The sequence below is a fragment of the Aricia agestis genome, chromosome 15, assembly GCF_905147365.1.
Source record: "Aricia agestis chromosome 15, ilAriAges1.1, whole genome shotgun sequence".
Classification (NCBI taxonomy): Eukaryota; Metazoa; Arthropoda; class Insecta; order Lepidoptera; family Lycaenidae; genus Aricia; species Aricia agestis.
Window position 1 is genome coordinate 1366541 of NC_056420.1, and position 14258 is coordinate 1380798.

General features: G+C 36.7%; 2 protein-coding genes across 4 annotated transcripts in view; one reads left to right on the plus strand and one right to left on the minus strand.

The window, feature by feature from the left end:
- Positions 1–233: 233 nt before the first annotated feature.
- LOC121734204 lies at positions 234–1957 on the plus strand. The gene is made up of 5 exons (XM_042124684.1): positions 234–357; positions 551–794; positions 1020–1123; positions 1504–1537; positions 1768–1957. Exons 1-5 carry the CDS (start codon positions 274–276, stop codon positions 1932–1934), a joined length of 633 nt encoding a protein of 210 aa, XP_041980618.1. The 5' UTR covers positions 234–273; the 3' UTR covers positions 1935–1957.
- Positions 1958–2836: 879 nt separating this feature from the next.
- Positions 2837–14258, minus strand: part of LOC121734347 (serine-rich adhesin for platelets) — a 63099-nt gene continuing 51677 nt past the window's right edge. For all 3 annotated transcript variants that reach the window (XM_042124880.1, XM_042124878.1, XM_042124879.1), the window contains 8 exons: positions 8998–9159; positions 8263–8499; positions 7809–7946; positions 6957–7099; positions 6245–6387; positions 5777–5941; positions 5114–5298; positions 2837–4595 (listed from right to left, as the gene is read on the minus strand). In XM_042124880.1, the coding sequence (XP_041980814.1) occupies positions 4542–4595; positions 5114–5298; positions 5777–5941; positions 6245–6387; positions 6957–7099; positions 7809–7946; positions 8263–8499; positions 8998–9159 (1227 nt within the window). In that variant the 3' untranslated portion in view covers positions 2837–4541. The remainder of the gene's footprint in view (positions 4596–5113; positions 5299–5776; positions 5942–6244; positions 6388–6956; positions 7100–7808; positions 7947–8262; positions 8500–8997; positions 9160–14258) is intronic.

Consider the following 14258-nt stretch of genomic DNA (forward strand, 5'->3'; position numbering starts at 1 on the left):
GTTTCAATGTGAATTTGTCTTATTAAAGTTTTTAATCAAATTGCATGGAATTTTGAATTTCATTTTTACTATAGTACTTATAGTTGTAACTTTACACCTATTTCAATTTTGAGGCCGGACCATGGGCCATGGCTTACTAGATTATAATTTTGCTACACGTATTTTATTTTTACAACTATTTATATTATATCTAACTTTTTATATTAGTTTTATATTTAATAAATAATATTTTATACTTAATTGATTAATTTTAAATATTTTCTATTTATTAAAATGGTGGATCTTCATTATAAGGCTCATAAGTATGGTCTTCTACCCGAAGGACTAAACGAGCTCATGCTTGACATAAGCAGAGAAGTAAGTCATAAGTATCAATCTTTAGAATTATTATTATTATCAGTCTGATAAGTAAAACTATCTACATTCGTTTTGACAAATTGACTTACGTGATCGATTCTAATGAATTTGTGGTTAGCATTACATGAGTTACAGATAAAGTTAATATCAGCAATTCCTTCGTTGTTTTCAAATCCTTTCTAATTTTTTTCAGGTTTTGCGTGTCCAGCCAAATGATATTCATGGTTTCATTGCGCGCTATTTACACGCATTACTCGAATCGAGGAGAGCACTAACCATTGCTGGAGACGTATGCGAAGACATACGAGCGAGTTGCTGCAGCATTACAAAGGAAAAGGAGGGAAATGAAGACAGTTCTGGCAGTGAAAAAGAAGATAGGACAGCTAAGATAGCAGTCAAAGGATATGCAACAAAGAAAAACAGTTGCATGAATGATGGTAAGGAAGTAACATAAGCAATCATGATCTGAAATTCTAAGGTCAAGAGCATAAATAATATTACTTTGGATGTAGGTCTTGTATATTAATAATATCTCGAAGGTACAATTCCAAGCATTACGATCGATCGCGGCTGCGCGCGGCGTAGACTGTTGTCAGCCGCTTGCGACAATACTCATGATATTAAGATACTACAAGAATAGTAATAATTATTTTGTATTTTAGATAAAATAAACAACGAAACAAATGAATCTCAAGATACAGGCGATGTTGTACAACCTGCACAAGATAAGAACACCCAGGATAGAACAGGCAGTTCGTATGTGGAGGTACCAGTAATATTATACGCAAGTTAGTTTGCCACGACAGAGACAGAAGTAGGTTAAAAAGTAATCTGGAGAGGACAATATTGTAAATCTAATATATAAAATTCTCGTGTCACAGTTTTCGTTGCCATACTCTTCCGAAACGGCTTGACCGATTCTCATGAAATTTTGTGAGCATGTTGAGTAAATCTGAGAATCGGCCAACATCAATTTTTCATACAAAAATAAATTATATGGCAAAACAACGTTTGCCGGGACAGCTAGTTTAACTATAATAATAAGTATATTATTTTCTAGAACCGAAATAATGGACTGAATCTCCACATTTGAAATATTTCATCTTACGTGTTGTATAACATTTAGAAATAATGTTTTTGTTACAGGCTGAAGAATACTACAAGTTGCGTCAAAAGAAAGGTACTTACCTATTTATATTTATTGTAATTTTAGGTAAAATTTTCTTATTTTTTCCATGGCTCGTCCTTTACTCTCTTCAGAATTTAGATGAACAAATGCGCAACAGAATCACCCCAATAGTTAGCACACCTAGTGTGAACAAAGAAAGGAAAGGAGTTGCTTGTTGGAACTTGGAGCTGTTTCCGCCGATGTTTTCATTTTTCTCATACGTTTGTATTTCCATATTTCAGATTTCTGGTCCCACTCTGTATTCTCACTTCCCGGGTCGTACATGAACCTGCCGACTTCGCAGCCCTACTCCGCCTATGACTCCATCACCGAAGCCTCCAAGGTGGACCACAGTGGCTGTAGTCACTACATTGACGATAGTAGCTATGAAGATGACAGCTACATCTGAATAAACGTATTCCTCTTGCTAATTTTCCTGCTTTTACTTATCAAGTAGCTAAATAGATGCATAATTATGATAATTCACCACTGTTTATTACAATGTTGCTATACTAGAGATGTTTCTTCGGAAACATCATTTAAGTGAAAAAGATCATTCTAAATTATTATGAAACTATGAATTGCTTTGGTTTCTCCAAAGCGAATTGTGGAGTCATGTGGATATACCTAGCTAGAGTATGTAGTGACCACTGTTTATGACAATGTTGCTCTATAGATGTTTCCTCGGAATATTAATAGGATTCTGTTAAAAATATTTAAGTGAAAAAGATCATAGAAAATTATGATGAAACTCTGAATTGCTTTGTTTTTTCCAAAGCTGATTGTGGAGTCACTGTGGATAATGAGGATTTTTTAAACTCACCTAAGTGAAAAATTATACACAATTAAGTACTGAGAAAATAATAGCTATACAGGGTGTAACAAAAATAAGTGATAATACTTTAGGGTGTGTACGTGTTCCTTGTATAGAGTTCACTGTGAAAGTAGCAGCGCTGAAAGACCAACATTTTTTTTTCACTTTTGTATGGGGAAACTCGTGACTCTCGGACCTTTGCCCATACAAAAGTGAAAAAAATTTTTCGTCTTTCAGAGCTGCTACTTTCACAGTGAACTCTCTACAAGGAACACGCACACACCCTAAAGTATTATCACTTATTTTTGTTACACACTGCATAGTAAGCCATATTTTCTTGGTACTCCCTGTAACCTAACTTAGCGTCAGATTGCTACCTCTTCCTCGATGAAGAAATCAATGAAATCTTCATAAGAAGTACCTAGGTATAGTATTTCGATTACTTTCATTTCAATTTTTATGGTCTTATAGTGTATTGGATATAAAATGAAAAAAAGTTCAATTTTCGTCAAGATATATTTCTACATCTACTTAGCGTATTTAAAACTAGTCGTAGGGCGTTTTTAACATCAATTATTATTTTTGGTAATATATTTTTTATATAAAAGTGCAATTTCTACAACCACTTAAATGCACCCCATAATAATATACTCTACAATATATAAATTTTACAGCAAATAAAATAACAACAGAAATAAAATATGCACCATCTGAGTAACAACAAAAGTGTTTAGCAACAAGTGTCGTCTATATTACAATAAGCTAAAGTATGGTCGCGGAACACATAGAATTTTGTACACACGCACGAATATATTGCTAGAACGTTCTTGCTGTATACTGCAACATAATAATGAATTCTGACGCGACAGAGAGAGACAAGCGGACATAATAGTCTTTGAACGAAATCATATGTGCTCCACAACGACATTTTATTTGCTCTCACAGATTTAATAGTCTTACACATTAACAGTTTCTCAAAATTCCATAATCTTCTAAAATTATAAGGGAAACAAATACTTAAACGAAATTAACTAAACGTTTATTATGCTTTAAATTAGTTTTTATTATTCGTAGCTTTAAATATTGCAATATACCTCCTATTATCTAAAATACAGTGCATTTTACCATGTTAGTTGAGTATTTCATCTTATGTAAAAATTGGTAAAAAATGGTTTCTACAATTATTTTATAAGTTAGTATTAATTTACAATATACATAAGTTAGTAAAATCACAGCAAAATAATAGTGCGAATGCTAGTGTGTACCAGCTGGAGTTGCCTTAGTGAACTTACTAAAGTCCGGTCGTTGGATAATGAGAAATTCGACGACTATTGCCTGTCGCATTCACACGCGCACAAAAATATTTCGCTTCACACGTTAATTGAAGCGGATATATATATTTTCACGCACTTGTAAAGTAAGGTCAATGGACGATTTTCTCTCTATCCGGCGACCGGGCGTAGCCTTTCTAGGAATTATTATAATTCTTATATGCATAAATATATGTTTAATGTGCCTGCAAATATTATGAAATTTATTATTATTTAAAGACACATTCTAGTTACTTTAAAATCTTATTACTTTGCAGTAATTGCATTGATATATTTTGTCATTTAAACAGTACTTACAATAAAATACAAAGATTAAGCTGCTTTTTACATCTATGAGCAATAATATTGTGCACAAACTCAAATTCGCGAAAAAGGTTTACAGATTTCAAAAGTTTTACGTGTAGTTTTAAATTCTCTGTTTATTCGTTTACAAAAAAGTGTGTACATACATATTACTGCTCTTATCTATATAACTTAAAGGCTTAAGGAAATACTTCTTAATATTTTTATTTACACTTAAAAGTACGGCACATTATGTCGAGCCGCAACGGGTTGAACCGCATTTCAAGCACACAAACTTAAGTCATAAAAAACGTAATGGATATAACGAAAATGCGGTCCGACATAATGTACGCATACAGCATAGGTTACTGTTATAGTAAAAGATTCCCAATATTCGAGATCTTGTCTTACGCTTTGGTATGATAATGTTATGACCAATTTTGTCTCGTGTTCACTGGTCTATCAGACTACAGATAATATCCATTCACATATTAATAGTAGACAGTCATTTTATTTTTTTTCGTAATTATTCGTTTGTCATGTTGTATTTATGTAAAAATATCGTTTAGTAATCTGTTCGAAGTCGTTCTCAGATTGCGTCGACTCCGCCGCCCATCAGCTTGTTGCCATACTCGCTGAGAAGCTGAAAAGGAACATTTTCTATTACAATCCAACTTAACAAGGATTTTCATTATTTTACTTATTAGTTAAGTTTAACTCTAGCAATAACTCAAACACTTCAACTTAAGAGCAGACGCAATAGAAGTGTAAATAGGTAGTTGGCTTTCAAAAAGCTACGGATAGATGGCGTTAGGCACAAAATCGCGCAATCTTTACTTGAAATACTCAAAGCGGAAGGAAATAAAAAATGATATTTAGTATTGAAAATACTAAATATCATTTTTTTTTTATTATAGCTTTGTACACATATTTTGTAGTATCTAGTACTACATACATACTAGATACTGAAAAAATGTATATCGAGGAAATTGATTCCTAGGCAGACCAACGTCATTTGGTCGGGTCATGTCAATTTAATGTTAATTGTGATCTGTTGGCTGGGTTTGACGTAACGCGACCAAACTATGTAGGTCCCTCATCCGTCTAGCTCTGAAAGTACAAATCTGGTTTATTGTTTAAAAAATAAATAAAAGGCCTTACCTTATACAGGAACATGTAGTGATGTCTGTTAGTGAGCGAGTGTGGTCGCTGAGCGCGCAGGCGGCGCACGACACGCGGCACGTCGGCGCGGCCGGCGGCGAGCGCGCGCGCGCACTCCTCCGCCGCCACTAGCGCCGCGGACCGCCCCGCGCCCGACGCACACATTACCACGCAGGGGCGGACGGCTGGGGGGGAAAAGATATTTCAGACAGTGACAGGGTGTGACAGACAACTATAGTTTATGGCTCCCAAATCTGCAAATTCGCATCGCAACATAATATTGTCATTTTTATTATGAATTTTGCAGATATTTGCGATGCGATGCGAAGTCGCAGTTATGTAACTTGTAACTTAGGCTAGGAAATTCGAATACAGTATAAAATTTAAATAAAAAAATAATTGCTCAGTACAATTATTATTAAGTTGAAAATTTCAAACTATGTTGCAACTACATTTTCGAGAAAATGCAATGTAATGTTTTCTTTGCAACATCTTGGTTACCACCAAGAATTCTGGATAATTTACAATCTACTAGAGTCAGTACAATTTCTAATTTTGATTTTAAATGACCTCTCTATCAAAACGAGAGAGTTACTCCTCATTTTATTAGTAAGCAATCAACCTATATTGGAATAAGTCTAACAATACAAACAAAAGACTTACTCTGGCCTTCAGTCTTCTTGGCCAGGGTACCATTGGTTGGTTTCCTCAGCTTCTCCTCGGCCTTGGCGGGCGAGTACACGTTGAGGCTGTGCCCCGAGCCGTTTTCCTCACGCAGTTTCGACAGGTTGTTGTACGAGCTGTCCTCCTCGTATATTATTTCCACACCTACAATTCAATAGTATCAGGATTAAACCAAACGTTTTTCTAAACTTTTTTTACTTTAATAATTACGATAGGCAGATATGACGTGGATACAACTTTTCGATCTCAATATTATGTATAATTAAAGAAATACACAAAAATAATAAATAGTCGACTGCACTATAACATACCAAAATCAAAATCGTTTTAAACGTCCACTAATAAAAAGATAAAACAGAACAGAAAAGACACAGAAAGGTAGTTATGATTACATCTTTATGCGACCCGCCACGACTGCGGCCCGGCATAACATGCAACACCACCAACCTTCTTCATCATACTCCTTGGCCGTCTGCGACACCTTCATGTAACTCCTCATCTCGAACAGGAAGTCTATCACCGAGTCGTAGTCATCAGGGACACCCTTAGCCGGCCAGAAATACCACAGATGGGTAACCTCGCGCCAAGTCCTGGTAGCAGAGGGCTTTATTAGCACTTCCTGATATGACCTGACCTAATATCGGATTTTGGTCGAATTGTTTACTGTACTTATGTAAATAATTTCACCAAAATCCGATATCAGGTCAGGTCATATCAGAACATTAACAGAAACGTTGTGAAACAGCTGAAACTTTTTGTTTACTGTCTATGCTGGTAGCTGGTAGCTGCATCTAAGCGCAAAAACATTGCAGTAATATATTATTATTTATTATATTCAAATTAAAATAAACAAAGTGAATATAGTGCACGAAAACATAGCTGATCGCAGATTTGTCAGGAAAGTACGCGCCGCCGTACGCGTCAATCTCACCCCATAGTAAACGAAATGCGGCGCGAACGCGCACGCGCGGCAAGTACCTACGGCAAGAACGGCGCGTACGTTGCTGACAAAATATGTGCGATCACTTTAATAGGATATTATAATATATGTTTTATAATATCCCATATTAGGTACTTATGGTTTCAGCCAAAATGTCCGCTAATATTTTGCTAAAGAAATGATGAACCTGAATTTCCACCAAGAACAGTATAATCATACCTGGTAGCGAGGTTGATGAGCTGGACGCTGGAGATGGCGTACTTGTCCCGCTGCTCGCGCTTCTTGAGGATGATCTGGAAGTTGCCGAACGTCCGCCGGTTGTCGGAGATCTCGGATGGCGGGAGGTACTCGTAACATTTCTCCTGGAAATTGAGAGGTTGTGCTGTTAAAGTTGTTCTTGGTAAAAAGACAGTGTTTAAAGTATTTCGTCCGACCGTAGAAAAAAATGCCCCTGTATAGAAGATCAAGCTTCTAGGTTTATTTCTTGGTCAGATGAAGTATAAGTTTCATAAATTACGTCAAGAGGGCCAAGTTGTAACGTCTAGCACGATGTTTATCAAAAAATCGAGGTCGAAGAGATAAAAAAAAATGTAATCATGCAAGTGTGCCTTAAAGGAGTGAGCACAATGAGACGGGCCGTGCGGGGCTCATCGCAAAAATCCGCCTCCATACAATTTGTATGAAAGCGGATGCGCGTATCGCACACTGTGTCGGGGCGCAGCGGATTTCCGCTTCCATACAAATTGTATGGAGGCGTTTGCGATGGGCCCCGGCACGCTGAGCCCCGGCACGGCCCGTCTCAGTGTGCTCACTCCTTACAAACCAGTAGTGTCTGCCAACCGGCAGGTTGGCAGACACTACTGGTTTGTATGTATTTCTATGAAATACCCTCCGCACCTAGCGACACGAAGCTAGCGACAATTTTCATAGAAATACATAGAAACCAGTAGTGTCGCGACGACACGTCGTCCGCTGCCGCTTCATGTAGCCGGCTTCCAACTTGTACCTACTCTACTTCAGGCCTGTAAGTCCAGGCCAGGCCAGGCTAGGCTTCATACTTCTACAACTCACCACGCCATTCTCCATGTACTCGGTCAGCATGACAATGAGGCGGGAGTTCTGCTCCCACATCATCCGCCAGAAGTCCACCACCGTGTTCGCCAGCGGCGCCTGGCACAGGATGTAGAAATTCCGGATGTTGCCTGGACCCTGAAAAATAAATAAATGATTTATTTCTGTATGACACAAATGTTTTCAGTATTGTCCTGCTTACTGTGTAATTGTCCCACGGTTTTAGTAACTAAACAGATGAGAATAAGCATACAATAGTATGGTTATTCAAATATAATAGTAAAAAAAAATCTTAAAATACAATAGTAAAAAAAACTTTTCCTCGCTTTTAATATTACAGACGCTACCCGACGGCAACGCCATCTTATGAAACCTAATCAAAGTCTATCATAAACACTGAAAGTGATTGGATCTACTGGGCACTATAATCATATAAGGCATATTATAATCTTACCATAACAAAATTAGCGTTAATATACTCCGTGGTGGGATCATTGCCGATCCTTTTCAGCGGAACCCTGGTCTCGGGCAGTGGCAGCACGTTGGAGTAGCGGTTCTTGTCCTCGCAGCCCGGAGGCACCTCCTCCGGCCGCACCGTGACCGAGGGAATCTCAGCGAACTCCGAGGTGATGGAATCGATGTCCAGAGCGAAGTTGGCGAGCGCCGCGTAGTTCATGGGGTGTGAAGTTACCTGCGTGTTAAGAGTATTATGGCTGTTTGCAAGTAATGTTTGTTCTATCATAGCTTCTGAACTACTGGTCCAGTTTCATAGAATAAGTACTTAATAAATTTGTAATGATAACTTCATTGGTATTATTCTTCCCTGAGTTTATACTCAGTTTAGTGGATATGGAATTTTTGTATCTTCTAGAAAACACAAAACTCTATGCTGTAATAAGTATGCTATTAAGAAAAATCAGGCGTATTTAATTGAATAAAGACATACTCTACATCCATGGACTACATAATTTTATACCTCTAGATAAATCATTAAACATAAAAGTACCAGGCCGTAATGGATTAAGTACATAACTTTAATTTAATGAAAATGTCGACATTATTCTACACATTTTTTTATATTCACTTCATTAAAATAAAGTTAAGTAATCATTATTACCTCTGATTGCGGCCATTAGTCCCTGTCTAAAACAACAAAGTACTAGGCTACCATATCTCCCCAAGAGCTCACCTCGTCGTCGTAAGCGGGGTTTCCGTAGCTGCGCTTGCTGGCGCGCAGCCTCTGGCCCTTGCGGTGGCCGACGCTGACGCTGTCCAGGCTGTAGGCGTCCAGGGAGACGGGGGTGCAGCGCTGAGCGTAGACCCCCCGCCGGCCGCGACGACGGACCACCAGCTGAAAGATTTCATGTGGTTAGATTCAGCGTACTTGTGAGTTTGTGAGTAAAACGTCACGCCAATCGGGTCAAGGGGGTTAACGAATATTTTTCTTTATCGCCTCTTTATATTAGAATCGACTCGAATATTATATTACGAATGAATGCTTATGTCAATTCCATACATTTTGATCGGCGATTTTATAACGACGCGATATTGAAAAAGTCTTGGCTACATGGCCAGTTTACTCCGAAACGCGAACTTACGCGGCGATGTATAACAGCGATATTGAAATGTCCACCTGTCTCACTTTTCAGGCTATTTGAGATTTTACTTTTGTATTATCGCAGCGCATCTTGCCACGTTTCCGACTCTACAGCGATGGTAGAGTCAGTGCCCATTTAACTACCAGTACTTTTTTTTTACTAAGTTTGGGTTGCACCAGAGGCGTGGCTAAAGTTAAAGTTATGGTTATAGTTAGGGCTAATTATTTAACTTTAACCTTAAGTTTGACCACAGAATTTGACAGAAGACGTTGCTAGTCCGATGTCAAGGCTTTGGGCAGGGACGCTGCTGGTAAAGGAGAACTGTCAAAAATGGCGTTTTTGTATGATAACAGCCTTTAAAGCCAACATTTAAAGCCTTGTCGAGCTCTATGGTATGGTTAAATATGGCGTCTTGATGGCGTCCATTTTTTTAAGGACCATCAAATCAAAGTATGAAATCCTTTCTATTTCTGTTAGCTACCACTTTCAAGATTTTTCGCAGATAAAAATTTTGTTGAAAAATGTTCTAGGGCTCCCATAATACTACCATTAACAGTCGCAGACGAACAGTAAAATAGTTACATGATCGACTGTAATTCCAACGAGCTATCATTTCCTGCGTGTATGTATATGTATCGTTATCTCGGTAACACCCAGCGGCTTCGTGGAAGCGGCCTGCTGACCTGTGTAACGGATTTGAAACCTGAGCGCAAAGGTCTAGGGCCGAGTAAGTATTAAAAAAGTTTTAGGGTCCCGCCTGTCCATAATATTATTAAGACATCGGATTATATGCATTTGCATACTTGCATATGCAAATGCATATAATGGCACTTTTTAGGCGATAGTGTACATTTTGGCAATTTTTCGTTGATAGTGCATATTTTGGTAGTTTTATGCCCTCGTAGTCTCCAAACTAGGTATCATGACACACTTCGAGGCCACAAAACAGAGGTAGGATAGATCAAAATACTCAAATATGTGGCTCCATCCCCATTAAAAGAATGCAATGCGCCGATAGGTACAATATATTTCTAGAAACAAAATGTTTCTTTGTCGTTGGCAACATTAGTAAAAAATTTGAACAAAGTAGTTACCGATTTCTTAAACTTCCATGGGCATTAAGATTGCAATCGGAAAATGTTGGTAGAAAATAATAATTAAGTATTGGTGCTGTATAAAAAATTAAAAATCCTGGATTTGATGAAATTATAAAATTGACGCTTTTATTACGGCACTACCGGAAAACTATTCAAACAATTAACAATTTTTAATAATAAGTGACTTGATTGTGCATATTTTATGCATATTTCGGCCATTTTTCGTGCATACTTCGGCACTCTGATCGTGCATATAATCCGATGTCTAATTATTATGAATCATTGAGAAGTATGTGCGAAAGTTTGTCCGTCTGTGTATATTTCACGCTGAAGCCGATGAACCAATTTGTAAGAGGCTTGTTACGCTTGGAGGTCCACGTAAGGACACGTAAGTTAGTTTTTATAGCGGTAATAAAATATGAATTTCATGCAAAAAGGGACCATATTATAGTTGTCTTATAATAATCTTGTAAAAGTGTAGTCTTGTAAAAAATACATATAAACAGACGAACATATAAACTCCTCCTTTTTGGAAGTCGGTTAAAAAGTAAGGAAGGATTAATGCCTTCTGATTACCCAACAGAAGCTAAAAGAAAAGTTTCACATTTTTAACTATTGCTATAAAAGCTATACTTAATACTGATTGGCCAGATAAGCTACATAAGTACTTATATTTTGTATTACAGAAATCAATATAAACCTTTCAGAATTAGAAGAAAATTAAACCATAAAACTTTTAGCAGAAGTTAAAAATAAAATAACTTAAAAACAAACCATAAATTAATTCTTTAACTATGTGAAAACCTCTTGGAACCCAATAAAGTGTTGGTATTTTAAAGGTTCCCGCTCAGGGTTCTTGAAATAATATTTATGAGGTGCTTGGGCGTGTTTCCATTACACCCTCACGAGTCACGACACGGTTAACGTTTAGGTATAATTTATAGCAAAATTCTAATTATTTTTTTATGAAATAAGGGGGCAAACGAGCAAACGGGTCACCTGATAGAAAGCAACTTCCGTCGCCCATGGACACTCGCAGCATCAGAAGAACTGCGGGTGCGCTGCCGGCCTTTTAAGAGGATTCCACACCGCCCTTTTTTCCATACAAACGTTGTCCCCTGTTTCCTCCCTGGATAATTTTTTTCCTGAATATCTACGGCCACTAATACAATGTCCCTATGTTTTCTTTTTTTTCATAATTTAATTATTAAATAAGATATGAACGTTCAAAAACCCAAAAAAATGGCCAGATTTTCCACTGTGTTCAAACGTCCAGAAAACAGATTTGGCTAGATTATACAAAAAAAGCAAAACATAGGAACACAGCTCAAGCCTTTTTTTAATCTTTAATGAAAAAAGTACTTAAATCGGTTAAGGTTTGGAGAAGGAATCAGGGGACAACAAATCGTTGATTTTCTGGATTTTCTGCAGTTGTCTCTATCGCGTTCTGCGGTATAGGCTTGAGGTAAGGGAGACAGCTATAGATATTACACGTACTTTTTTTTCATTTCTCTAGCCCCTGTTGTATCCTCTTAAGAGGGAATAGGGTAATAGGGGAGGGTAGGGATGGGAAGGGGAGGGAATAGGGGAGGGTAGGGAAGGAAATAGGGTAGGGGATTGGGCCTCCGGTAAACTCACTCACTCGGCGAAATACAGCGCAAGCTCTGTTTCACGCCGGTTTAATATATAGTAGGTATAATTTATAGTAAAATTCTAATATTAAAGAGAGTTTATCTAGACAGTTATGCAATTTAAGTGTCTTTATTACACAGACAGACATTCGTATTAGTAATATTAGTAAATTAGATATAATATTATATGTATTATATTATAGTCTGGATTATTATTATAATCCATAATAATCGTATAACTCAAAATAAACAGTATAGTTTGCAAAGTAGACTACATTAGACATAAAGTATAAAATTTATTATTAACGTACTTAAATAAAATATAATTATCGAGACCGAGAGATCCTTAAGTTGTGCGTGGTCTGTAATGTCCTGAAATATGGAGGTATAATGGGACTAGGTTACCGTGGCATGAATCAAGCTATTACCATCGGGCATTGTTTATAATTTGGCATTTTTAAACATCCTTCATCGACTGATATGGCCCTGCGCTGCGACACCTACATCTCAAGTGTTTGGTACGGGCCGTTGAAAGTTTTGGAAGTAATAAAAGGGATGATAATTATAATTAGTACGTTAATACTGAACCTGGTGTTATACGAGTAATATTGTCATTATGTTCGAATTTATGGCAAAATGTTCGAAGAATTTCAAAATAAATTCGAAAGCTAAGTTCTTTAAAAATTAAAAAGTTAAAGGTAAGAAAAACGAAATGCAAAATGTATCAGATAAAATAATACTAGTAAATAGGATTGAGCAGTTACATGAAAAAATGCACTAAAATATTTTAAACTGCTTTTGTTGAAATGTGCAGGTTCATAATAATATAAAAGTACCTATAATAATAATATGAGATCATATCAAAGGGTTTTCGTGGTTGGATACTGCTGTCGATCCTGGCGACACAGGATGGGAATGGGTGGGAATGTGTGGTGGGCCAAAGCCCGAAAAAAAAAATGCTTACTTTACATTAACATCTGCAATCAAATTATTGAAGATATTATTATATCGAAAATGTACGGTTTTAAATTTATTTTGTCATACTTTCAGACTTTATCCAATAAAAAAATATAGGTATTTTCATGGCTCCCTAAAATGATACAAAACTATCAGTGCTCCGTACTTGCCCGTGGTCTCGGAACTCTAGCGCCAAATCTCGAGCCCTTTGCACTTCATTTCATACCCGTGACCCGCCCGAGACACTACAGTTTAACTTTAACTTATTTAATATCAGTTAAATTCAAATAGTTAATAGATTAAATTATTAGAATATTGTGCTATGTTTAATATACCAAGTAACGGAGTGGCACTTCAAGCGAGGAGGTATGTGTTTCAAATACTATCCTATAATTTTACCTATAAAAGACAATAATTTTAATAATTATTATTTTTTTATTGGAGGCTGTTCGAAAGTTTTTTTGTAAGGATTCCTTGTAAGTTGTAGTGCTTACGTAAGCTTGATTTTTAAGAAAATAAAAAAAACAATTTTCAGTTAAGTACTATTAATTCAAGTTTATTTTCATTTTATTTGCAGCCTATTGTTGCCGTTAGTAATAAAGAGCAATTGTAGAGCTAGATGTGACAATAAAAAACTCGTTTGTCGTACGGGGGCCTTTAAACACAAGCCAATAATAAAAATATTTACAACTAATAACTATCTTAGTGTCTATACACACTATGCCGAATTCCCGCGGCCGAAATTCCGCGTGATTACGTCAGCAATGTCAAACGCATACAGTAAACGCGTCGGAATTTCGGCATGGTGTGTCATCGGTAATTTAAAATACATTGCAGGCGTAATCAAGCCGTACTTCCGCCGCGGAAATTCGGCATAGTGTATTTAGACACCAAGGGTTAGTTTTAACTGAGAGGGTTAGTTTTAATTAATAGGGTTAGTTTTAAGACATAAGAACAGACAAAGTTATAGTTAAGCTTCACTTGAGGATTTATTTTTTGACCTTTTTTGTCAACAACCTATTTTTTTAGGTTATTATCTTAATTTTAATTTAATTAAGAGTTAGATAGATAATTTGTAAAGCTTGTGTTATGACAAGATCGTCATTAAGTAAAAGTTAAGCAATAATTAAATCAAGAGATTTAATGATTACTTCACTTTAATGACTC